Source organism: Panulirus ornatus, chromosome 18 (genome assembly GCF_036320965.1).
Source record: "Panulirus ornatus isolate Po-2019 chromosome 18, ASM3632096v1, whole genome shotgun sequence".
NCBI lineage: Eukaryota > Metazoa > Arthropoda > Malacostraca > Decapoda > Palinuridae > Panulirus > Panulirus ornatus.
Window position 1 is genome coordinate 51606920 of NC_092241.1, and position 26381 is coordinate 51633300.

Genomic DNA, 26381 nt, shown 5'->3' on the forward strand with positions numbered 1-26381 from the left:
TGAAATGTGAACGGGCGTGGAATGATAGGTGAAATGTGAACGGGCGTGGAATGATAGGTGAAATGTGAACGGGTCTGGAGTGATAGGTGAAATGTGAACGGGTCTGGAGTGATAGGTGAAATGTGAACGGGCGTGGAATGATAGGTGAAATGTGAACGGGCGTGGAATGATAGGTGAAATGTGAACGGGTCTGGAGTGATAGGTGAAATGTGAACGGGCGTGGAATGATAGGTGAAATGTGAACGGGTCTGGAGTGATAGGTGAAATGTGAACGGGTCTGGAGTGATAGGTGAAATGTGAACGGGTCTGGAGTGATAGGTGAAATGTGAACGGGCGTGGAATGATAGGTGAAATGTGAACGGGCGTGGAATGATAGGTGAAATGTGAACGGGCGTGGAATGATAGGTGAAATGTGAACGGGCGTGGAATGATAGGTGAAATGTGAACGGGTCTGGAGTGATAGGTGAAATGTGAACGGGTCTGGAGTGATAGGTGAAATGTGAACGGGCGTGGAATGATAGGTGAAATGTGAACGGGCGTGGAATGATAGGTGAAATGTGAACGGGTCTGGAGTGATAGGTGAAATGTGAACGGGTCTGGAGTGATAGGTGAAATGTGAACGGGTCTGGAGTGATAGGTGAAATGTGAACGGGCGTGGAATGATAGGTGAAATGTGAACGGGCGTGGAATGATAGGTGAAATGTGAACGGGTCTGGAGTGATAGGTGAAATGTGAACGGGTCTGGAGTGATAGGTGAAATGTGAACGGGCGTGGAATGATAGGTGAAATGTGAACGGGCGTGGAATGATAGGTGAAATGTGAACGGGTCTGGAGTGATAGGTGAAATGTGAACGGGTCTGGAGTGATAGGTGAAATGTGAACGGGCGTGGAATGATAGGTGAAATGTGAACGGGTCTGGAGTGATAGGTGAAATGTGAACGGGTCTGGAGTGATAGGTGAAATGTGAACGGGTCTGGAGTGATAGGTGAAATGTGAACGGGTCTGGAGTGATAGGTGAAATGTGAACGGGCGTGGAATGATAGGTGAAATGTGAACGGGTCTGGAGTGATAGGTGAAATGTGAACGGGTCTGGAGTGATAGGTGAAATGTGAACGGGCGTGGAATGATAGGTGAAATGTGAACGGGCGTGGAATGATAGGTGAAATGTGAACGGGCGTGGAATGATAGGTGAAATGTGAACGGGCGTGGAATGATAGGTGAAATGTGAACGGGCGTGGAATGATAGGTGAAATGTGAACGGGCGTGGAATGATAGGTGAAATGTGAACGGGCGTGGAATGATAGGTGAAATGTGAACGGGTCTGGAGTGATAGGTGAAATGTGAACGGGCGTGGAATGATAGGTGAAATGTGAACGGGTCTGGAGTGATAGGTGAAATGTGAACGGGCGTGGAATGATAGGTGAAATGTGAACGGGTCTGGAGTGATAGGTGAAATGTGAACGGGTCTGGAGTGATAGGTGAAATGTGAACGGGCGTGGAATGATAGGTGAAATGTGAACGGGTCTGGAGTGATAGGTGAAATGTGAACGGGCGTGGAATGATAGGTGAAATGTGAACGGGTCTGGAGTGATAGGTGAAATGTGAACGGGTCTGGAGTGATAGGTGAAATGTGAACGGGTCTGGAGTGATAGGTGAAATGTGAACGGGCGTGGAATGATAGGTGAAATGTGAACGGGCGTGGAATGATAGGTGAAATGTGAACGGGTCTGGAGTGATAGGTGAAATGTGAACGGGCGTGGAATGATAGGTGAAATGTGAACGGGTCTGGAGTGATAGGTGAAATGTGAACGGGTCTGGAGTGATAGGTGAAATGTGAACGGGCGTGGAATGATAGGTGAAATGTGAACGGGTCTGGAGTGATAGGTGAAATGTGAACGGGCGTGGAATGATAGGTGAAATGTGAACGGGCGTGGAATGATAGGTGAAATGTGAACGGGCGTGGAATGATAGGTGAAATGTGAACGGGCGTGGAATGATAGGTGAAATGTGAACGGGTCTGGAGTGATAGGTGAAATGTGAACGGGTCTGGAGTGATAGGTGAAATGTGAACGGGCGTGGAATGATAGGTGAAATGTGAACGGGCGTGGAATGATAGGTGAAATGTGAACGGGCGTGGAATGATAGGTGAAATGTGAACGGGCGTGGAATGATAGGTGAAATGTGAACGGGCGTGGAATGATAGGTGAAATGTGAACGGGCGTGGAATGATAGGTGAAATGTGAACGGGTCTGGAGTGATAGGTGAAATGTGAACGGGTCTGGAGTGATAGGTGAAATGTGAACGGGCGTGGAATGATAGGTGAAATGTGAACGGGCGTGGAATGATAGGTGAAATGTGAACGGGCGTGGAATGATAGGTGAAATGTGAACGGGCGTGGAATGATAGGTGAAATGTGAACGGGCGTGGAATGATAGGTGAAATGTGAACGGGTCTGGAGTGATAGGTGAAATGTGAACGGGCGTGGAATGATAGGTGAAATGTGAACGGGTCTGGAGTGATAGGTGAAATGTGAACGGGCGTGGAATGATAGGTGAAATGTGAACGGGTCTGGAGTGATAGGTGAAATGTGAACGGGTCTGGAGTGATAGGTGAAATGTGAACGGGTCTGGAGTGATAGGTGAAATGTGAACGGGCGTGGAATGATAGGTGAAATGTGAACGGGCGTGGAATGATAGGTGAAATGTGAACGGGCGTGGAATGATAGGTGAAATGTGAACGGGCGTGGAATGATAGGTGAAATGTGAACGGGTCTGGAGTGATAGGTGAAATGTGAACGGGTCTGGAGTGATAGGTGAAATGTGAACGGGCGTGGAATGATAGGTGAAATGTGAACGGGCGTGGAATGATAGGTGAAATGTGAACGGGCGTGGAATGATAGACAAGCCTTGTTAGGACAAACATTTATTATATACAGTATCAAAACTCTCATTGTAAAACTTTCAAATACTGAATATCGAACCTTCAGTATTCTAACCTCAGTTATTTACTCAATATGTGTCTAAGTAGTAGATGTTCTCTGAATCTTTATATTCATACAGTCTTAAATCAAGCTGGCTTACGACGTCCCACGATACTCATAGAAGTCTTTCATCCCCAAACTGAAGAACTACTGCCTTCAGACAGAGACAAGAGAATGAACATATGGAATGAATCCTTATGAAGTCTATGAGTTACAATCTAGACTTTTGTATCCTTATTGAAAGGTATCTTTCTATTATGTCTATCGGCTACAGTAATGTGCACTACTTTTAGTCGTAACTTTAGTACCTCTGTAAAGATCAAGCTTAACTTACGGATGAGGAAGGTCTTCATAGCTGTTGGTTGGAGTTTGAGTGACTACGGCCCGACCATCATTGGCAGCCTTTATATACCCTGGCAGACGTGGAAGGGGGCGGGGCTCCGTACACAGACCTATGCCTCCCGGCCAATAGGAGCCGTTGGGGAGACTCACACCGCCACTTCTATTAATACCAGTTTGTAGCAGTAGTATGGGACGACGCACCCGCCACCGAGGCCACTCGCTGTCTTTCACTTAGGTGATGGTATTATTGTCTAGCTCCGTAACCTCTTTCATGGGGTTCCTGCAGCTCGAGGCTGCACTCCACGCAGTAGCAGAGAAATGATGGATTCTTTTGAAGAAATAAGCTCACCAAAGGTGACTTCTCTCTCCCAGTGTATCTTAGCTGTAGGGAGAGTCTATTTACATTATTTCGGAAATATGTAATTGTAAATATGAATATTTCTTTTTCTCATTATTTTCCGGCGTTTCCCACCCTCGTGGGATAGCGCCAGCAACAGCTCTATTTGTCCACATTCACTCTTTACCTGTCATTTTGAATGCACCGAAACCAAGACACACCATCCACATAGCTTGACCCACAAACTATTCCATGTCTTGCTCGACTGCTGCATACGTCCTACTTCAGTCCATAGCAGCGCATCGCTCCCCATATACCACGTCGATTCAATTCATTCTGTTCCATGGCACGCCAATCACACTCCTAAAAGTTCAGGTCATATTACCTGAATGCCTCTTTCTCTATATCTTACCATCTTGTCGATCTCTCTCCCCTCAACTCCTTCCATTCCAGACACGTAGATTCTCTCAGTCAGTCTATCTTCGCTAATTCACTCAATATTTCCGAACGATTTCAGGACAACCTGGTCTCTCAATGACGTTGCGCGAAATACTTCACCTTTTTCTGATACTGTCATTTCTAACACGGTCAACCTGCCCCACACTACATATCTTCAGTAGATATTCATGTTATTGTATAGTTGAAATGTCGCGTTTTGAAGTGTGATAATAGGAAACTTGTTAGACTTAGAAACAGTAATATAATTATGGTTTTACTCTTGAATCTGACCAAGTTTATGTTTCCCCATCCAGAATCAGAAGAGGAATTGTCATAAGTGCAAGATATTGAACGAATATCATGGTGAGGAGAAGATAGATAAGCTGAAAAGTGTAGAGTGGAATTGTCGGCTTAAGAGTAAATGGATTATCGAATGAAAAATACAAATCGGTTATGGATAGACGAAAAAGAGTAAGTGAAAGGATAAAACCCAGAGGAACGCCACTGCTGACAATATAAGAGGAAGACGTCGCTCCGTCATCGACCACCAAGATGGAACAACTGGGGAAGAAGCAGTCCATTGGAGCACATACAGAATGGGGAAACGTAAGGAGAGAAGGTAAGTAAGTAAAGCCTTATGCTACACCTTATGAAACGTTTAGGAGATGTGCAGAGCCAAGACGAAAGGTTCTCCAAATTCCCTGAGAGAGGATAAGATGTGGGTATGCAGCCTAGCTCGACAGTAGACCTGCACTCCGTTACCTGTGATGGTGATTTGACAGACACGAATAAGATTTAGAATGTTTAATAGAAACTGAGTTAATTAAAGTATCGAAGAAATTAGAGACAGTATATTTGAAACATGACTTAATAGTGGAATAGAGAGCAGTTTTTTTTCTAAGATATAGGGTGGCTTAAGTTATGCTATGAAAGTGAGGAAAAATTAGGTTTTTAGATGAGGCTGAATAGGCGAGGTAAATCGGAACCAGTGTAGATATCTGCTCCTTCCTGACGCGTGGGGGAATGCCACCTGACCCATACTGCTTGATCACCTTTCATTGGGATGGAACTTGGAGGAATCTGTGCGACGAACACAAGACTGTAAGATATAATGAATGACTAAACATTTGATCTATTTGTTGGTTACCACGAACTTATCTTATCATCCCAGTGACTACTTCATTGATAACCATATGTATATTGATAACCTATTGCAAGCGTAAGATTCCATATCTTATCATAGTTAATGATGCAGTCAGCGACGGAAAGCCATTTGATTAAGTATATTTTCGTCACAAATAACAGTTCTGTTGCCTTGCATTAAACATGAGCTATGATCACTCTTTGTGTATATATATTATGAGTTCAGCTGATGGAGCCATTGTTGATATATATCACGTCATTCAGACAAGATATTTTCTCAGTATGTGTTCAGACACACGTCTCTAAAGAGTGTGGCATTTTTGACCAACGTAGAACACATTATCTGACCTGTTCACACTTGGTGGGGAAGGATCAATCGCTGAGAAGTTTACCAGCTCTGAGACTCGCATAACTCAAACTTGTCATAAGGTTTCAATAGTAGAAAGTTGAAACTCCCACTTTATTTACCCTGTTCACAGATTTCAGTATAGCTTAGCAACCGGTATATAGAACAGGTTTTTGTATTCACTTATTGGTATGCTTTACGAGATTCGCTTGTGGGCAATACTTTCAGAACTCTTCTTAGACAATTTGTAATTGTAGTTAGTGGTTATACACAACTCGGGTTGAAAAGAAAGTCTATATCCCAAATTATAATATATTTTTTCATCCATTACAAACTACAATATTTGTGAGGTATCGAGAGCCAGGGAGAGCGTTCCAGTTGGTAGTACAGTGATGGTACAGTGTTTAGAAGAACTTTTCCTGAGGCAGACCGAACTCTTGGTTCCTGATGTAGAAGTTGGAGGATTCCTGGCAGGGGGTGGCCGCCGACTCCACCACGCACGTCAACTCCTTCTGGTCGAACACGGTTCCCTCACCACACATGAAGCTGAGGAGATGTACATTGATGGTCATAATACATTAAGGGAGCCATAATGTAACATCATTATATATATTCTCAGGGACACAACTACTCCACATAACATGAACATACAGCCCTTATAGTCCAAACTAACACTAGGAAGTACTGACTAATCCATATATCCAGACTTGATAACATGGGACTCACCTGTATTGGTAAGTTTGTACTGCACCATCAGAGAAGAGGGCGGGGTTACACACATGGAAGACGCGACAGAAGTTGTCTTGGTCGGCGTAGTAGCCGTAAGGACGGTCAACACAGGTGAACGAAGTGGAGATGCTACCAAGCAGTTCGCTGGCACCAGAGGGAAGGTTTAGGGGCTCAAAGACGCCGTATTGACTGTTGTCGAAGGACTCAAATGAAGATCCAGATCGCTGGAAAGCTTCATCCTGGAACTGACTTTGCTGTGAGGAGCGACTGCTGGAACTGTCTTGGAAGCGGTTGGCAGCATTTTGCTGGTTGATGTTTGTCTGGAAGCGGCTTCCATCATTTTGTTGATTGAAAGAGTCCAGGAAGCGATTGGCAGAATTCTGTTGGTTGGAGTCAGCCTGGAAGCTATTTTCGAAAGTCTGTTGGTTGCCAGTGCCCTGGAAACGGCTCTCTGCATCTTGCTGAGACGTGACTGTCTGGAAGCGACTACCACTGTTTTGCTGGGATGTGCTGCTCTGGAATGTGCCATCAGAATCCTGTGTGATGGAGCTGGACTGCAATCGGTTTCCACCCACCTGGCGAGCAGCATCTGACTGGAAGGTGTTACCACTGATCTGTTGGAAGGCGTTTAATGCATTTTGTTGGTTCTGCTGGAATGAAGTATCCTGAAACTGATTTCGGTCAGCGGCATTGGTCTGGAACTGATCATTATTTTGGAAAGACCCAGACTGACTGGAGAAGCTGCTGCCAGCTAAACCAGACCTGAAGTTGGTTCTCTGGTTGTTCTGGAAGTTACCGGTGGACTGGAATGAGTTACTCAGAAATTGGTCATTGTTTCCAGAGGTGAAGGCGGAGCCTCCAGTTTGCTGGAAGGATCCAGGACCAGCGAGTTTAACGGCAGGAGTGAAGTCCCTCGACAGCTGGAATTGCTGACCCATGGCCACCGCCGCCAACACCACTGTAAACATACATCATCTTAAACCTCCGTCAGAGTCACAAGTCTTACAAAGCCGAACATCTTTAATTTCTTATAGAACGTACCGCCACTCACAACATCCTACTCCTTTGCAAGTACTGATGATTTAAGGTTGAGAAAGTCAAACCAAACATACATATGCGTTCATAAGCTTATGTTTAGATAAATTTACCTATAGGAAACACTGTTTAAGTTAGTATGACTCGTATCGCGATAATGATGGACGTCTGTCACCTTCCAGGAAAATGAAAATTGTTTCCAGACGGTGACATCCGCACTTTCAGGATAACAGCCAAAAGAGAAATATTAGTATTTGAGTTGATTTTCTGTTGTCTACCAAGGACGCTAATAATTATTTCTACAGAAGTAAACTTAAGCAAGTTCTGCAGTGAACATTTTCAACTCACGGACGAGGAGTGTCTTCATGGTTGCTGCTGTTGCTGTGAGGCGTGAGCGACTATGTCCTGACCGCTGCTTCCTTGCATTTATATACCCTGAGAGTTATGGGTGTGGGCGGGGCCTCGCAGAAGACCTATAACCCACTGGCCAATAGGAACCGAGGGATTCACACGGCCACCAACACCAACTCGTAGTCGTAGTAGCATGACATGCCAGTCACCAAGGTCGTTGTCTTTCACGGTAGCAAGAAAAGTCATAGATTCTGCCACTTCCCACCGTCTCATTTGGCTCCAGCCCCCTCCAGGTTGCTCGGCCCACCAGGCGCCTCTGGGGGTCATTCTGGACATGTTGAACAGGAGGGAACACCTCACCAACATCATCACATCCTCCAGTTATCGTCCGTATATTCATCGTGAACTACCTGTACCTGAACTGAAGAACGTCTGAAGAACTTTTATTCTTCCAAAATTTACCCTTGCCTTTCCCGTTTGGTCCTTATTCATCACATAACAGGGGCTGCTAGACGAGGAATAGAGAAATGCATGCACAAACCTCACTACTTCTACCAACTGTCTCCAATCAAGGCTCAAATCTCATGCAATACCACGGTCAGCCTATATGTCTATTACCAGTGTAACAGACATGAGCTTAGTTACTTTATGTTCGGATCAGTTACTTATATATGAAACGGTTTGATGCACGATTGGCTTTAGCTTCCTAATGTTTTGATGAATGGTTAAATTTGGATTGTAACATCTTGTCACCCGATTAACTCTGGATTAACAATGTGTTAATGCTTGGTTGAATTTGGATTAGTAATATCTTAACACTCGGTTATGCAATGGGAACACCAGGCTTTCCCAGCCCAAACGGGTTCGAATGTAACCCTTGACTGGGAAAACCATCACTTCGGGTCTGGGACTTCACAGGGGAATCTCTGCTGATTGACTCTATGCTGTGTGAAGGATCACAGATGACTACTGGTGCTGATTTGTTTCTAGAACTGTTTAGTGGAGTCACGGACAAATGGTGGGGAGTTATGTTGACCAGCCTTGTTTTCCTGTCCCATAAGAATGTGTGGGTCCAAAATGCAGTGTCATATTGTCCAAAGTATTATACGATATGAACATGAATATGAGTGTCGTCAGTACTGATTACTATTAAACTAACTCTGTTAGGAATATATGGGAAACATGGCAACGAAGTTCGGTCGCTTTATGGAATATGAAGGAAATATACACAGTGTTCTTGGAAAATCTAATGCCGTTGAAAAAAAAAAAAAAAAGATATTTACAAGTGAAAATGAACCTTAATCTGGAAGAGCTAATGAAATACACAATGATCTCAGAGTTATGGCATTAGACCAATGGCCAAATTTTTGTTACAAAAAGCTGCCCATACGTCCAGCACGATAGTTGAACTTGTGATGTGGTCACTGTCAGGAGCAGCCTACTATGCAGGAGTGTCCAATAAGATTCTGAGGCTACAACCCTACTACTGACTTGGGCGTTAGACTCTGTGAAGATCCTTGAAATCAAACCCAATAAATCCAATAGTGCAGGTAAAGAGTTGTGACCTGTGAGCCTATTGAAAATACTCTGTGTAATTATCTCACTGGAGTAGTTATATTTGAAGACATTCCAACAATCTTATCTAACTTTGCGGTCCGACTTAGTTCTGCAGATGTGTATATTGTGAGGACTTTATCCTCATCATATGCAAGGAACGCGGTGACTTGAGTGGCAACAAACATTTTTATCATCTAACCGAAGGTACTCACTTTAGGCAACACTGTGCACCAGTCTCCTGGGTATAGGTGTTATATTAACCCTATACTTCCTATAAATGTCAGCCTTTGATACTATTATCTTCTAAAGCCTTAGATCCTCATCTTGCTCTTCATACAGATCTCCACTGTCGCCTCTGTACCTATTCAGTATTCACCAAATTTCGAAAGTTTAGTGCGATACTTACGATTTAAAACGTTTGCAAAGAGTTTAGTGTGCTACGATTTTCTTGCATCCCTTTTGTGAGATGATCTTTCACTTTTCTTTGATCCATGATATTCAACCCAAACCTTTAATCGTTCAATTACCTTCTATTCCCCATTCGAGGTGCCTCCACACCAGTTTATCTTCATCATCCTGTATCATCAGTATCTCTCACCTCATCTAAGTTCTCAAGGATCGTAAGTGATACTCATTGATACTCAACTTTTATCATCATTATATATCTAATCATTCAGACAGAGTTTTAGTTGGAGACCATCTAAGGCGAAAAGGGTGCCTTGAATATTATACTTTCGTGCGATCTGATAAACTTCCAGCCAATCCTCACAGAAACCTAAAACCGTGCACACTAACCTATCATATTTCTTACAGCCAGAAACATATGAATTTTTCCCCCCTTCACTTTTACCGTTTTATGGCCATCCTTGTGATGGAAATGTGTATTTGTTCCATTCATCACTGATGCACTTATTCCACGTCCCATCACCACTGTCAGCTACACCTTAGGCCTAGCACCTTCCTGTTGTTCCCCCAACTCAACTGCTCACGTCAGTCAACACATTGGACTTTACTCTCGATTCTACTGTCTCATTTTGTTTTAACAGGTTCTCCAGAGCGTACCTGTAGCCACCTCTTTTTTTTTTATCACTGAATAACAAAGATGGAAATAAGGGGTCTATTTCTAATTGGTCTTATGCACTTGAACTCCCCAGTCTATTATACTAAGCTTCGTCTTTTTAAATCGTGGCATCTTCGTGATTATTCCCAACCGTCTTTACACTAAATGCTGTTATGATATAATGACACTTGTTATTATGATGAGATTTTATAAGTACTCGATGCCATGGTGGTGTAGTGGCAAGAGCTGTGTTTCATGCGATGAGAAATGTATCATGAACATAGATAGCATCAGATGACCTTAAGACCTAAGACTAAAGTGTTCACAGCTCAGGCTGCTACACTTAGTTATGTAGCAGCCTGTCTATTGGCGGGGAATATTTCTAAATATTTCCTTGACGTACGTACCAACATAAAAAAGAAATCAACTTAGTTACTCAGTAGATCACAAGCTCTTCACTGATCGCTTCTTTTACTTGACCGAGCGAAACCAAGACTCGTTCCATCAAGCTCCACGATTCCCTCCGTGTGGCACAAGTTTTCTCCCACCTGACAAAAGTAAACAAGACAGCCCGACACGTTCAACAGAGGCGGCAGAGTCTTCATCTTCCAGACGGATCGAGAACACTTACCTGACCAGCATCTACCTCCGGCCCCACGAAGTTCAGGAGGAGCACGAGCGTGGGTAGTGAAGGTGTGTGTGCTCCGGCAGGTTGGCAACAGCCAGTAGTCCGGGAGTGTCATGTTGCAGACTGACCTTTGGAGTATCGTAGCCTCCTCGGGTGTCAGCGACCCCCGCCGGACTAGAGGGAAGACAACACCAGCTTTTACTTTCGATCAAGGTTACCGCGGGAGCTTCTGGATCCTCTGCTGCGGCCAGATATAGTCTTCCAGCTCCTGCACCCATCATATTTACCGTCTTGCTTGGCACGTACACAGATTCTCTAGCCCCCAGGTCACCGGTGATGAAAAACAAGCGAAAATCGTCCTGCCATTGACTAAAGGTACCCTCGCCATGTAGTTCGTATGCAAGACTTGTAGTGAGCGTCGTATTAAATGAATATAAACCGTACATGTTCTGTGACCTGTTCACTTACATATCTATGTATATATCTACCTGTCTATGAATCAGTTAGCGGGACTCTCGCCCCCATTTTTTGGGAAACTCATTAGCAGTCCTGTACACCTCCGTCGTTTTGCCACACTTCATCTTCCACAAGACTTTCTTTGCCTCCTCTCTTCTCATCATAGTATTCGGAATGTTTTTCTCCGCACGCCAACTTGTCCCAAACACACCACATCTGCCTCATTCAGAATGTTTAGCCAGGAGGTACTTTTCCAGGGAGCAAGAGATGCACTTTTTGAGCGAGGGTTAAGTCCTAATGTTGGAAGATGTTGATTACATGTATCCATGTAAGTCAGAGAACTGCTGAATAGGCGAGTGGCTTCAAAAGGAAGAGTTCCTGAGGTAACGAGACGATATGCGAAAGAAATGATACATAAACTCAAAAGCGTATTTACAATGGAGGACACTCATCCCTGAAGCGAATAGGTTGGGGAGGAGGTCTTGGTAGGCAAGGAAACTGGTAAAAAAGACATGAAGACTACTGAGGTATTCTGATCCATACGAGACACTTGGATCTTATAAAGTCTCTTCACATGTACTCAAACAGTGTGGAGAAACGCTTGATAGGCTGCTTCCAGTATTGTTCAAAATTATCACTTGAAAATGGCGTAGTACCAAGGGAGTGAGATTAAATTTCATGTGTATTTCTAAGAAAGATGAGTGAGTGGCGCTGGACGACAGACCAATATCTCAGTCGAGTGTGGTCTTATAGACGCTGGAAAAGTTAATCGGAAAACGAAGGATGAGTATCTGTGACAGGGAAAACTTTCAAAGTGAGAGGTAACATAAGTTCAAAGAAAAGAAATAGTGTGTGTGAGAAAATTTTAGATTCTGTAACAGAGTGAGATCTGTTTTAAGGAAAAGGGGTTGGATTACTTGTTCTTGGCTCACCAGATAGCATTTGACAACGTCCTACTGAAGAGGATCGTAATGAAGGTAGATTTTCAAGCATACCTAAAGAGGGTTGCGGTGGATTCCTTCGGTGGATCGACAATCAACATACCGGAGCGAACAGAAGACATCTGTCGGAGGAGCATTACCAGTGGCGTACCGCGGGACTCGAGCTTAGGGCCATTGTTGTTCCTAACCTCTGAGAGAAGTGAGGAATGACGAGGGTCACAGTCTACAAAGGGACTTGGAGGAGCTCCAGAGCTGGTCAGATACTACGTGGCTGATGACGCTTCTCTAGAGCATTTAAAATGAAGATGGAAACACAGTGGACCAAGGCTTCACTATGGTTATCATTCGGTAAGAAACTAGTTCCATGAATCTGTTTGTGAAAGGGACTTTGAGGTCAGCATTTCACCTATCCTATCGATAGAGCGCCACATCAGGAGGATTCCTAAGAAAGCTTATGTTTTGCATTTAAGCGCGTCAATAGAAAACAAGAATAAATAAACTTGTAAGTTTGGTCACTATATTGAAAAAAATGGGATCTAACGAAAATGAAAGTCCAATAGAGAAGGTCCAAAGAGGAACAACAGAGAGGGTACTAGAAATAAGAGAGTTGTGGTATAGGGAAGAGGTGGAAACTTTAAAGCTGACGAACACAGACGAGAGAAGAAAGATGAGAGACATTTAGAACACATTCAATCGTAACTTTAGTTTCTAAACCAATCTGAGCTTTCAGACGGAGGACAGTTCCTTCAAGAATGTAAAGATAAAGGAGTAAAGAGATTAAGGCAACAAATACAGCAAGAAACGTGTTCGAAAATATGCAAAGAAGTGGGAAAAAGTGAAGTGAATACAGAGAGTTTATAACGATTTAAAAAGCTTCATGATAGCAGATGTTTCTTCAAGAAATGAGACCCCACGAGTGTGGAGGCCCCTCCCTCTACTGGCTGTCCCCCAAGTCTCCCCACCAATAGGCATTAGGTCCACGGGAGTGGGAGGCTTCAGCTTTGCTGATCTGTGTATACGTTTACCAAGCTGAAAGGCTTCAGGTATACAGATCTTCAGGCTTACAGGTCTGCTTTGCTTCAAGGGCACAGTTATCCAGAACTACATATTATGTAGGTCTACTGACATCCAGGTATACGTATAAGTCTTCAGGTCCATTAGGCTTCAGATTTACATGGTTTCAGTTCTGCAGGTCTTTACGCATTTTTCCTCCGCGTCTGCAATACTGTAGCTCTTCGAGAGTTCAGGTTTACAAGAGCACACGTCTTCCTGTTTACATACCTCCATATCCTCGGGTCTAGCCAGCCTCTGGCTTAGAAAGCTTCGGATCCATGTAGCTTCAAGTCTGCAGAGCTCCACCTCTACAGGTTCATATGGCTGGGGGGGGGTCTAAGAGATCTTATGTTCACGGTTGTTCGCGTCTATAGTTCTGGAGGTTCTACAGTACTTGATTCCAACGGAGGTTCAGGTCTAAGAGGCTTCAGAAACTATAGGATCCGTGGCTCCATTAAGGATTCAGTTGTACAGGACCTTAGGTCTGCAAGGTTTTTGTGTACGTCTAAGGGAATTCAGTCCTCCTTCCAGCTTTAGATAGTTTAAAAACCACAGGGTGTCATATGTGCGAGGCTTCAGGTCAAGGTCCGCAGTGGACTTTCCACCCTAGAATGTAACCTGCCGCCTCTATCAGTAGCCAACCAGGCGGCGACCCCTTCTCTGACCTGCCCTACCCGTGCGACTTGTCTGACGGGACGGAGGTCATATATCACCCGCCTAACCATAGATAGAGTGGTGCATTCCCGCCGCCTCGGCCGCCAGCGGTGCCCTGTCCAACGACACCGCCGACGCACAGTTTTCTTGGCAAATACTATTGACGGGAACAACGCCGGGTTAGAGGATTCATGCGATGGCTCCACTGTTTGTTATTACCTGTTTGTACATATGGGTAGGAAGCGTTATGTTAGGGGAGTCTGTCCTCTTATCTTTCTGTTTCTTTCACAAAGATTTATGATTATTTTTTTTCTTAATTACGTTGACTTCCTCTTGGCATAGCTTGTTCCAAGTGTCGATGACTCTCTTGTCCAAGGAATCCTTTATTATGCCCCTCCATACTCCTCGATTTTGCCTTCCTCATGATCCTCCATACACATCTTATCGTTTTTGTCTGATCTCCAGCGATGCTCTCTTGTTCTGGATACTTTCCCTGACATCAAACACCTGTTACATGTTCATATCGTCATAGCCTCCTCCTAGGATGTTCTCTGAGGTCATCATGTCTCACCTCATCCATTTCTTTTTTTGCTTCCAAGATCGGCCGAGTCGAGGCGTTCTTTCTTCCCTCGTCTCTTCGTAACTCATTCCAGTCAGCTTCCATGAACAGTTTTGTTTGCGTTCCTTTGGACCCTTTTCCAGCAGTTCAGTGTCATTCTTCAGTGAAGAAGACCAGATAATGGCAACAGGTTCCACGTACCTGGAGATAAAGGTGAGACAAGGTGTAATATGCCTTCCTCGCGGCGGTGTTTGGCACCGCTGTTGCCCGTGTGTGTGTGTGTGTGTGTGTGTGTGTGTGTGTGTGTGTGTGTGTGTGTGTGTGTGTGTGTGTGAGTGATGGCTTTATTTTTCCGAGGAAGTTTGATGGTTCTGAGGGCGTCGTACAATGTGGCGTTCCAGGATGATGTGAGGTCTCAGCGTACCTGTCTTACGGTATAAGGTGTTCGCTCGTGAAGACAAGAACTGCCGTTGATAAATTACATCAGTGGGTTACCGTGCGCGCGCGCATGTGTGTGTGTTTGTGTGTGTGTGTGTGTGTGTGTGTAGAGCTTCTTGCTGGTCTCTTCCGTGAGAGTGAGTATTGAGACACACCCCGGAGGCGCGAGACTCGTTTCACACTTGGATCACACACCTTCCCGGGTCGGGCCGGAATGGGACGCCCCCTCGACGACGGGTTCCCGTCCGTAGTGGATCCATTCAGCGGTCGACCACAAGACAAGACCAATTCTGCCACAGAACCAGTCGTGGTGGAGGCTCCTGGTAGGGTGGTGGGGTGTCGTGGGTCTGGCCCAGTACACCGGCCAAGGTTCACTCGACAGGTAGGGCGAACCGGTTGAGGGGCAAGAGCCCTAGGACGGAACCGGTCTGGTCTCGCTGTTGGATTCGCCAGCTCTTGGCCTGGCGAGGATCCTCTCAGGGTGGCGCGAAAAAACAAGCTGGAGGATATACGTGGCCGGCCCACCCCCTACACCGGTGTGTGGCTCCTGTGAGGACTAGGATGGCCAGCTCAAACGGTGCGTGAGCTATATTTAGCGCGTAAAGCTGAATTAACCTTTACCCAGGGAAGTCAGCTAAAGTTTGTACAGCGAGGATATCACTCGAGTTCATCAAATAAGATGTCATATCAAGCCAAGATGACGGTAAATAAGGAACAGATCCATCCAAGTTAGGGACGTACGTAGAAATTCACTAACCCAGCTCACTGTACGTCATCAAAGGCACCTGCTTTGCTATCCGACTCCTCCGCTGATTCAGCTAAACGCTGAATCATCAGCCATACTACAGATGAGGTAACTTCCGCTATCTTTCAACATGATCCATCAGTACGAGACCATCACATCCTCCTCCCTCACCGTACTCTCATCACAAGCAACGCTCCATCCACAAGAGATTTGGAATGACTATAATGGCCTCACACACACACACACACACACACACACACACACACAGCCTCGACACTCTCGCATATTCGTCACAAACCAGTCATACCACTATGTTGCCTCACACGTAGTGAGGTTGAGTAGTCGTGGATTAGTGAGGTTGAGTAGTAAAAACGTACAGATGATCTCAAGCGAGACATCAGCAAACTTTTCTTGTTACTTTGTATGCGTAAGAATTGTCAGTTGTGGACTTGTTACTCTGTATGCGTAAGACTTGTCAGTTGTGGACTTGTTACTTTGCATGCGTAAGAATTGTCAGTTTTGGACTTGTTACTTTGTAGGCGTAAGAATTGTCAGTTGTGGACTTGTTACTTTGTATGCGTAAGAATTGTCAGTTGTGGACTTGACGCGAAGTGTTTACCCAACTTATTCTTAAACGTGCCTATGATGCTTCCTTCAACTATCTTAGTCGGCAAATTATTTAATGTATTAACAAATGCTATTGAAGAAAGAATGATTCGCCTCAGTATAAGTAAAACGGTTTCCTAACGAGTCTTATATAGTATCCAATACTACGGGGAGAATGAGAGAGATCTAGCGTTGAGCATCTTATTAGCTCGAGGTTATCAAAGCGTTTGATTGCACTGAAAACCTGCATTAGACCATCTCTAAACCTTTCTCTTTTCTCAGCTAACTAAATTTACCTCGTTTAGCTGGCCCTTCTTAGTGCTTGTTTTCCTTAAAGACTGCTTCTAAGCTCTACCCATCATATTTCAGGTCAGTGGACATTATCACACCTTATTTTCTTCTTTATTTATCTTTAGTTGCCTAGCAGGATTCTGTGGCTTGACTCCCCATCTTTGCCACCTGTGAGTCCAGTTCATCATCAGTCAGCTTGTCTACGTCATCTTAAAGTCGTAGATGGTCAAATCCTATCGTAGATTAAATAAATCTACGATAGGATTCGACCATCTGCGACTTTAAGATGACGTAGACAAGTTGACGATGAACTGGATTCACAGGTGGCACTCACAGTATTATCACTGAATTCTGATACTTTGTAACGGAGCACATTATCAATGTCATTGATATATGTATATATATATATATATATATATATATATATATATATATATATATATATATATATATATATATATATATATATATATATATATATATATATGAGAAAGGTGACCGGTCCCAAGACTTATCCCTACGGCACACCACTTGTTACGTCCAACCATTCACTTTTCGTCCATGGCCAGGCAACCAGTTTGCGAAAGACCCGAGTAGAACCTCACCTACATCATCTGCCTCAGCTTTTTGTCCATACGCTTATGATAAGGGACGTGATGGAATACTTTACCGATAGCAGATAGATGACATCAACTGCTTTACTTTCATCAGACCTGTTGACTGTATCGTAAAAGAAATGAGCCAGATATGTATATCAAACATGGACGATTTCGTTGAAGAGAATGATGAGAATTATGTTAATCAAAGCTATCAATGATCCCCCTGTAGTCTTCATACAAAGCTTCTCTTTACTCTCTACCAAAAAGAAATATATATATATATATATATATATATATATATATATATATATATATATATATATATATATATATATATATATATATATATATATATATATATATATATATATATATATATATATATATATATATATATATATATATATATATATATATATGCATTCGTTAAAATCAACACCTAAGACATTTGTCAGCATTGAATTACGTTAAGCTTTAGCGAAGAGCGAAAACAGCGCCACTATCTCTATTTTACCCAGTCGCTGTCGTACGGAGTGTAGCCTGGAGATGCGTATTCAGCGAGGAAATATTCATTCATGCTCGGCGGGCTGCGTTTTTTATTTGACGGAACGCAAATACATGTAGACCTCACAAAGATGCCCGCCAAAACGTTGTTCCCAGTTCGTTCAGGTGTGGTCTCTCGTAAACATATCAGGTCGCATGTAAATTGCTGCTGCGTGTTTACAAATTCGACTTCCTCTTGTAAATAAAGGTTCCTTAAACTCATCGAAACTGAACACCTCGATAAAGAAAGCGTTCCTGATATACCCTTTGAAAACGTTTAGTTTCAAAAAAACTCGAACAATAGAAAGTATTTCTCCAAGCAGTTCCTTTGATCTCTGTAGTACGCCGCTCATAACTGCGTGACGACCAATAAGATGTGCATTATCGCCAGCACCACCAGGAACCTCCTCTACGGAGTCAACTACATCATCTACCTTGACACTTGGCGAGCAAGAACGTTTACGGCGTGATGTGTTCCTGGCGCACAACTCCTCCAGCTAATAATCATGGAGTCATCGACCTGCCTAACATTGAGTTTGTTATCCTCAACGTAATTCAAAGCCCAAAAACTTAAAAATCTTTGTCGCTATCGTCAACAGAGGTGTATAATCTTATGGGACTTAGCACCTCAACGAACTTCTTGGATATGACAATTCAGTTGGATGGAAGAAGGACGGCTTTTGGAGGCTGAACACCCACAACATCGCTGCTCCCAGACATCGCCGGCTCACTCCCTGACACACCCAGCAGCAAGTTCGTCTCGGCAATCTCCTGAAGGACATCTACCTTGTGAATTAGACCAATTATACAGTCAATAGCTTCAGGCAGCTTTTTCCCCACCAGCACTCGTCCGTTTAGGGATACGAATGAGAAATTCTACATCAAAGAGAAGGTTTCGTATACGAAGGGAATTACAGTTCTCCGGACCTTCGAACTTGTGAACACTAACGACTTTTCCTTACGCCTCAGACAGTCACTCTGTCTTTTCTCAAGGTTGCGCATTCCCTCAACTCAGTGAGCTGAAGGTATTGTACCTTTTTCCTTTATCACATTCCAATCTATAGCACTTCTCAGCACTACGATATGAAATGGAGTTAAGAAAGACGTTCGGAGCAACACATTTATGCTTGAAAAGATGGAGAGTAAGTCGCAGACGACGTACTAACAAACGAAAGATGACATACGATACCCGACGTGGATTCTCGATGTGTGGGAGCACGGGGCAAACACGTCTGTCTTCAGGGAAGGCTGGCGCCAAAATGAGGAAGACTGGAATGTCCTTGCTAACCTAGACCGAACCCTGTAGCAAAATGCTTCAGTACATACCGTCACGTACCAAGCTTGAAGAACTTATCGACTTTATCCTACCGTCGTGTCAGATAGATAAGCAGACGGAAGAAACTAAACGAAGTAAACTAAATGACAACGAAGTAAACTGAATGACAACCCATTTGTAGCATGTGCCAGAACGATCGCGCGTTCGAATATTCGTCATTGCCTCACATTTTTCATGTTTCCTGACAGTGTCTATTACACTCCTTGCCACAGTCCAGTGTATAACATTACCCAGTTGAAAGACGGCGACCTTGGTGGCTGGAGCGCCTCGCTACTACGACTACTACAGGTTGGTGTTGGTGGCCGTAAGAGTCCCACGGTACCCGTTGGCCGGGAGACAGGTCTTGTCGCAGCGCCCCGCCTCCTTCGCGCCTAAGAGGGTATATAAAGCCGGACTGCGGGGTTAAGGCCGTAGTCGCTCGCACCTCACCAGCAGCAACAGACATGAAGGTCTTCCTCGTCCGTGAGTTGAGTTTGATCATTGTAGGGTTGATAAGTTTATAGCTATAGAATGTTGATTTAGTGTCCTTAGTAAACGAGAGTTAAGCGCCCCCTCCCCCCCTCAAATAGATAGTTGATAATGGTCTTTGATACAGTTTCAAAAATCCACGTCACTTCGATGTTCCTTGTGCTACCAGTGGCGGATGTCTCTGTCCGGAAGTAGATACTATTCTAACCAGGTGACTGACCTTCATAAATCTTTTTGTTTCATACCGACGTGAGCCATTATTCCACTCCTGAAACAATGAAGAAACATGGGTTACGTAGAGAAGCACCGGTAACGGTGGCTTAGATTTTAAGTTTAAGGTTCCAGGAACACTGTACAGTTGTCTAAGTATATACAATACAAAGGTCTGGCCTTACATGGGTCGTGACAGTGATACGTTGCCTGAAGAGTTTAATGTTTACAGTGGTATTGGCGGCGCTGGCCATGGGTCAGCAGTTCCAGCAGTCAAGGGACTTCACTCCTGCCGTCAGACTCGCTAGTCCTGGATCCTTCCAGCAAACTGGAGGTTCCTCCTTCACTTCTGGAAACAACGACCAATTTCTAAGTAACTCATTCCAGTCCACCGGTAACTTCCAGAACAACCAGAGAACCAACTTCAGGTCTGGTTTAGCTGGCAACAGCTTCTCCAGTCAGTCTGGGTCTTTCCAAAATAATGATCAGTTCCAGACCAATGCCGCTGACCGAAATCAGTTTCAGGATATTTCATTCCAGCAGAACCAACAAAATGCATTAAACGCCTTCCAACAGAGCAGTGGTAACACCTTCCAGTCAGATGCTGCTCGCCAGTTCAGTGGTAACCGATTGCAGTCCAGCTCCATCACACAGGATTCTGATGGCACATTCCAGAGCAGCACATCCCAGCAAAACAGTGGTAGTCGCTTCCAGACAGTCACGTCTCAGCAAGATACAGATAGCCGTTTCCAGGGCACTGGCAACCAACAGACTTTCGGAAATAGCTTCCAGGCTGACTCCAACCAACAGAATTCTGCCGATCGCGTCATTGACACTTTGAGTCAACAGAATGATGGAAGCCGCTTCCAGACAAACTTTAACCAGCAGAATGCTGCCAACAGCTTCCAGGGCAGTACTCTCAGTCGCTCCTCACAGCAGAGTCAGTTCCAGGATGAAGCTTTCCAGCGATCTGGATCTTCATTTGAGACCTACGGCGTCTTTGAGCCCCTAAACCTTCCCTCTGGTGCCAGCGAACTGCTTGGTAGCATCTCCACATCGTTCAGCTGCGTTGACCGTCCTTACGGCTACTACGCCGACCAAGACAACTTCTGTCGTGTCTTCCATGTGTGTAATCCCGCTCTCTTCTCTGATGGTGCAGTACAAACGTACCAATACAGGTGAGTCCCATGTTATCAAGTCTGGATATATAGATTAGCCAGTACTTCCTAGTGTTAGTTTGGACTATGAGGGCTGTATGTTCATGTTATGTGGAGTAGTTGTGTCCCTGAGAATATATATAATGATGTTACTGTATGGCTCCCTTAATGTATTATGACCATCAATATACATCTCCTCAGCTTCATGTGTGGTGAGGGAACCGTGTTCGACCAGAAGGAGTTGACGTGCGTGGTGGAGTCGGCGGCCTACCCCCTGCCAGGAATCCTCCAACTTCTACATCAGGAACCAAGAGTTCGGTCTGCCTCAGGAAAAGTTCTTCTAAACACTGCACCATCACTGTACCACCAACTGGAACGCCTCTCCCTGGCTCTCGATACCTCACAAATGTTGTAGCTTGTAATGAATGAAAAAATATATTATAATTTAGGATATAGACTTTCTTTTCAACCCGAGTTGTGTATAACCACTAACTACAATTACAAATTGTCTAAGAAGAGTTCTGAAAGTATTGCCCACAAGCGAATCTCGTAAATCATATCAATAAGTGAATACAAAAACCTCTTCTATGTACCGGTTGCTAAGCTATACTGAGGTCTGTGAACAGGGTAAATAAAGTGAAAGTTTTTAACTTTCTACTATGGAAACCTTATGACTCAAGTTTGAGTTATGTGAGTCTCAGAGCTGGTAGACTTCTCAGCGATTGATCCTTCCCCACCAAGTGTGAACAGGTAAGATAATGTGTTCCACGTTGGTCAAAGATGCAAAGTTGCAAAAATACCACACTCTTTAGAGACGTGTGTCTGAACACATACTGAGAAAATATCTTGTCTGAATGACGTGATATATATCAACAATGGCTCCATCAGCTGAACTCATAATATATATACACAAAGAGTGATCATAGCTCATGTTTAATGCAGGGCAACAGAACTGTTATTTGTGACGAAAACATACTTAATCAAATGGCTTTCCCTTGCTGACTGCACCATTAACTATGATAAGTTATGGAATCTTAAACTTGCAATAGGTTATCAATATACATATGGTTATCAATGAAGTAGTCACTGGGATGATAAGATAAGTTCGTGGTAACCAACAAATAGATCAAATGTTTAGTCATTCATTATATCTTACAGTCTTGTGTTCGTCGCACAGATTCCTCCAAGTTCCATCCCAATGAAAGGTGATCCAGCAGTATGGATCAGGTGGCATTCCCCCACGCGTCAGGAAGGAGCAGATATCTACACTGGTTCCGATTTACCTCGCCTATTTAGCCTCATCTAAAAACCTAATTCTTCCTCACTTTCATAGCGTAACTTAAGCCAACCTGGGTTTTAGAAAAAAACTGCTCTCTATTCCACTATTAAGTCATGTTTCAAATCTACTGTCTCTAATTTCTTCGAGACTTTAATTCTTTAATTGACTCACATTCTATTAAACATTGTACATCTCATTCGTTTCTGTCAAATCACCATCACAGGTAACGGAGTGCAGGTCTACTGTCGAGCTAGGCTGCATACCCACATCTTATCCTCTCTCAGGGATTATGGAGAACCTTTCGTCTTGGCTCTGCACATCTCCTAAACGTTTCATAAGGTGTGGCATAAGGCTTTACTTACTTACCTTCTCTCCTTACGTTTCCCCATTCTGTATGTGCTCCAATGGATTGATTCTTTCCCAGTTCTTCCATCTTGGTGGTCGATGACGGAGCGACGTCTTCCTCTTATATTGTCAGCAGTGGCGTCCCTCTGGGTTTTGTCCTTTCACTTACTCTTTTTTGTCTCTCCTAAAACGATTTGTATATTTCATTCTATAATCCATTTACTCTTAAGCTGATGATTTCACTATTCACTTTTCAAGTCATTTATCTTCTCCTCACCTTGATATTCGCTCGATCTCTTGCGTGGATGACATTTCCCCTCTTGCTTTTGACCTTAATTCCAGCAATGCCGGATGGGGAAACAGAAACTTCGTCAGATTCAAGTGTAAAACCATAATCAAATTAATTTTTCCAAGTGAAACAAGTTTCCTGTCATCACACTTCAAAACGCTACATTTCAACAATATAGTAACTTAAATATTCATTGTACACATGTAGTGTCAGTCAGGTTGATTGTGTAAGAAACGACAGTGTCAGAAGAAGGTGAGGTAGTTAGCACAGTGTGACTGAGAGACCAGGGTGTCTTGAAATCGTTTAGAAACATGGAGTGGATTAGCGAAGATAAACTGACTCAGAGAATCTGCGTGTCAGGAATGGAGGGAGTTCGGGGGAGAGAGATCTACAAGAAGATGGATATATGAAGAAAAAGAGGCTTTCCGGTATTATGGAACAGAATGAATTGAATCGATGTGGTATATGGGGAGCGATGCGCTGTCTATGGACTGAACTAGGACATATGTAGGAGTCGAGCAAAACATGGAATAGTTTGTGGATCAGGCTATGTGGATGGTGTGTCTTGGTTTCGGTGCATTCAAAATGACAGGTAAAGAGTGAATGTGGACAAATAGAGCTGTTCCTCGTCTGTTCCTGGCGCTATCCCACGAAGGTGGGAAACCCCGGATAAGAAAGAAAAATGAAATTTATATTTTTACAATTGTGTATCGCCGAAGTGATGTAAAGAGACTCTCCCTACAGCTAAGATACACTGGGAGACAGAAGTCACCTTTGGTGAGCTTATTTCTTCAAAAGAATCCATCATTTCTCTGCTACTGCGTGGAGTGCAGCCTCGAGCTGCAGGAACCCCATGAAAGAGGTTACGGAGCTAGACAATAATACCATCACCTAAGTGAAAGACAGCGAGCGGCCTCGGTGGCGGGTGCGTCGTCCCATACTACTGCTACAAACTGGTATTAATGGAAGTGGCGGTGTTAGTCTCCCCAACGGTTCCTATTGGCCGGGAGGCATAGGTCTGTGTACGAAGCCCCGCCTCCTTCCACGTCTGCCAGGGTATATAAAGGCCGCCAACGGTGGCCAGGCCGTAGTCACTCAAACCCCAACCAACAAGGATAACGATGAAGACCTTCCTCATCCGTAAGTTCAGTTTGATCATTACATAGGTGCTAAACTTACGACGAAAAAATGCTAATTACTGTAGCCGATAGAAACTCTCTATTCATCAAGAATGAGGAGGTCTAATTCATAATTGTTAGTCTTTGTAGCATTTTACTTGGAATATTCCGTCTCTTGAAATGTTTGTCATCCTGAGAGTGGATGTTGTCCCTCTCTGGAATCATTGGTTCCTCAGTTTTAAGAGGAACGACTTACGTGAATATCGTAGGACGTCGTATACTAACATTATTCCCGATGCTGTGTGCAATGTTTTCTAAAGTTTCAGAGAACATGTACTTACTTAGACACGTATAGGTAATTGTTGTATGATTATGGAAGCTTAGATATCCTTTCTTTAAGATAAGGTTTAGTACATTGAGAATGGTAGTGGAGTATTCAATAAATCAAAAGTATTTGGCCTCACAAGGCTTGTCGATGTCTGAGATCATGAATGTTTACAGTGGTGTTGGCGGCGCTGGCCACGGGTCAGCAGTTCCAGCTGTCGAGGGACTTCACTCCTGCCGTTAAACTCGCTGGTCCTGGATCCTTCCAGCAAACAGGAGGTTCCTCCTTCACCTCTGGAAACAACGACCAATTTCTAAGTAACTCATTCCAGTCCACCGGTAACTTCCAGAACAACCAGAGAACCAACTTCAGGTCTGGTTTAGCTGGCAGCAGCTTCTCCAGTCAGTCTGGGTCTTTGCAAAATAATGATCAGTTCCAGACCAATGCCGCTGACCGAAATCAGTTTCAGGATACTTCATTCCAGCAGAACCAACAAAATGCATTAAACGCCTTCCAACAGAGCAGTGGTAACACCTTCCAGTCAGATGCTGCTCGCCAGTTCAGTGGTAACCGATTGCGGTCCAGCTCCATCACACAGGATTCTGATGGCACATTCCAGAGCAGCACATCCCAGCAAAACAGTGGTAGTCGCTTCCAGACAGTTACGTCTCAGCAAGATGCAGAGAGCCGTTTCCAGGGCACTGGCAACCAACAGACTTTCGGAAATAGCTTCCAGGCTGACTCCAACCAACAGAATTTTGCCAATCGCTTCCTGGACTCTTTCAATCAACAAAATGATGGAAGCCGCTTCCAGACAAACATCAACCAGCAAAACGCTGCCAACAGCTTCCAAGACAGTTCCAGCAGTCGCTCCTCACAGCAAAGTCAGTTCCAGGATGAAGCTTTCCAGCGATCTGGTTCTTCATTTGAGACTTTTGACAACAGTCAATACGGCGTCTTTGAGCCCCTAAACCTTCCCTCTGGTGCCAGCGAACTGCTTGGTAGCATCTCCACATCGTTCACCTGCGTTGACCGTCCTTACGGCTACTACGCCGACCAAGACAACTTCTGTCGCGTCTTCCATGTGTGTAATCCCGCCCTCTTCTCTGATGGTGCAGTACAAACTTACCAATACAGGTGAGTCCCATGTTATCAAGTCTGGATATATAGATTAGTCAGTACTTCCTAGTGTTAGTTTGGATTATAAGGGCTGTATGTTCATGTTAAGTGGAGTAGTTGTGTCCCTGAGAGTATAGATAATGATGTTACTGTATGGCTCCCTTAATGTATTATGACCATCAATGTACATCTCCTCAGCTTCATGTGTGGCGAGGGAACCGTGTTCGACCAGAAGGAGTTGACGTGCGTGGTGGAGTCGGCGGCCACCCCCTGCCAGGAATCCTCCAACTTCTACATCAGGAACCAAGAGTTCGGTCTGCCTCAGGAAAAGTTCTTCTAAACACTGTACCATCACTGTACTACCATCTTTAAAGCTCTCTCGCTCTCTCTCTCTCTCTCTCTCTCTCTCTCTCTCTCTCTCTCTCTCTCTCTCTCTCTCTCTCTCTCTCTCTCTCTCCTGATGCCTCACAAATATTGTAGTTTGTAATGGAAGGAAAAAATATTATGATTTTGAACGCTGACTTTCATTTCAATCCGAGTTGTGTGTAACCACAGCACTTAGAAATTTTCGAAGAATAGCTCTGAAAGCTTTGCCCACAAGCAGCGTCAACCAGCCTGAGTCTCAGGGTTTGTACAAATGTTTACGTTTGATTTGATGAGATAATTCTGATTATCACTCAAGGAAGAAATACTCATCACTTCCCACTTCCTATCATCACTATCCATCCTTCTTCTTCTACCAGTTTGGTCAAAACTCAACAGCCAACACTTCCCACGTACCTCTCCTTTCATTTACCAAGCATTTGTCTTCATCCATTACTATCCAATCATCATTCTCCACAGACCAATCTTCACCCATCGTATTCCATCACTCAATCTCTCTTCATATTCATCTGTCTTTTAC

The 26381-nt window shown here is 44.1% G+C and overlaps 2 protein-coding genes and 1 pseudogene across 2 annotated transcripts; 2 read left to right on the top strand and 1 right to left on the bottom strand.

The window, feature by feature from the left end:
• Nucleotides 1-5884: 5884 nt before the first annotated feature.
• Nucleotides 5885-7800, bottom strand: LOC139754913 (uncharacterized). The gene is made up of 3 exons (XM_071672737.1): nt 7699-7800; nt 6313-7273; nt 5885-6132 (listed from the first exon to the last, which is right to left on the bottom strand). Exons 1-3 carry the CDS (start codon nt 7715-7717, stop codon nt 5991-5993), a joined length of 1122 nt encoding a protein of 373 aa, XP_071528838.1. The 5' UTR covers nt 7718-7800; the 3' UTR covers nt 5885-5990.
• Nucleotides 7801-19558: 11758 nt separating this feature from the next.
• Nucleotides 19559-21453, top strand: LOC139755085 (uncharacterized; annotated as a pseudogene).
• A 2448-nt stretch (nt 21454-23901) lies between these two features.
• LOC139755084 (uncharacterized) lies at nt 23902-25992 on the top strand. The gene is made up of 3 exons (XM_071673190.1): nt 23902-24055; nt 24535-25495; nt 25676-25992. The coding sequence occupies exons 1-3, from the start codon at nt 24037-24039 to the stop codon at nt 25815-25817; spliced, it is 1122 nt and encodes a 373-aa protein (XP_071529291.1). The 5' UTR covers nt 23902-24036; the 3' UTR covers nt 25818-25992.
• Nucleotides 25993-26381: the final 389 nt, after the last annotated feature.

Coding starts and splice junctions, on each gene's coding strand:
- LOC139754913 (XM_071672737.1), bottom strand. Junction 6,133..6,312: donor GTACAAACTTACCAATACAG/GTGAGTCCCATG, acceptor ACATCTCCTCAG/CTTCATGTGTGGTGAGGGAA.
- LOC139755084 (XM_071673190.1), top strand. Junction 25,496..25,675: donor GTACAAACTTACCAATACAG/GTGAGTCCCATG, acceptor ACATCTCCTCAG/CTTCATGTGTGGCGAGGGAA.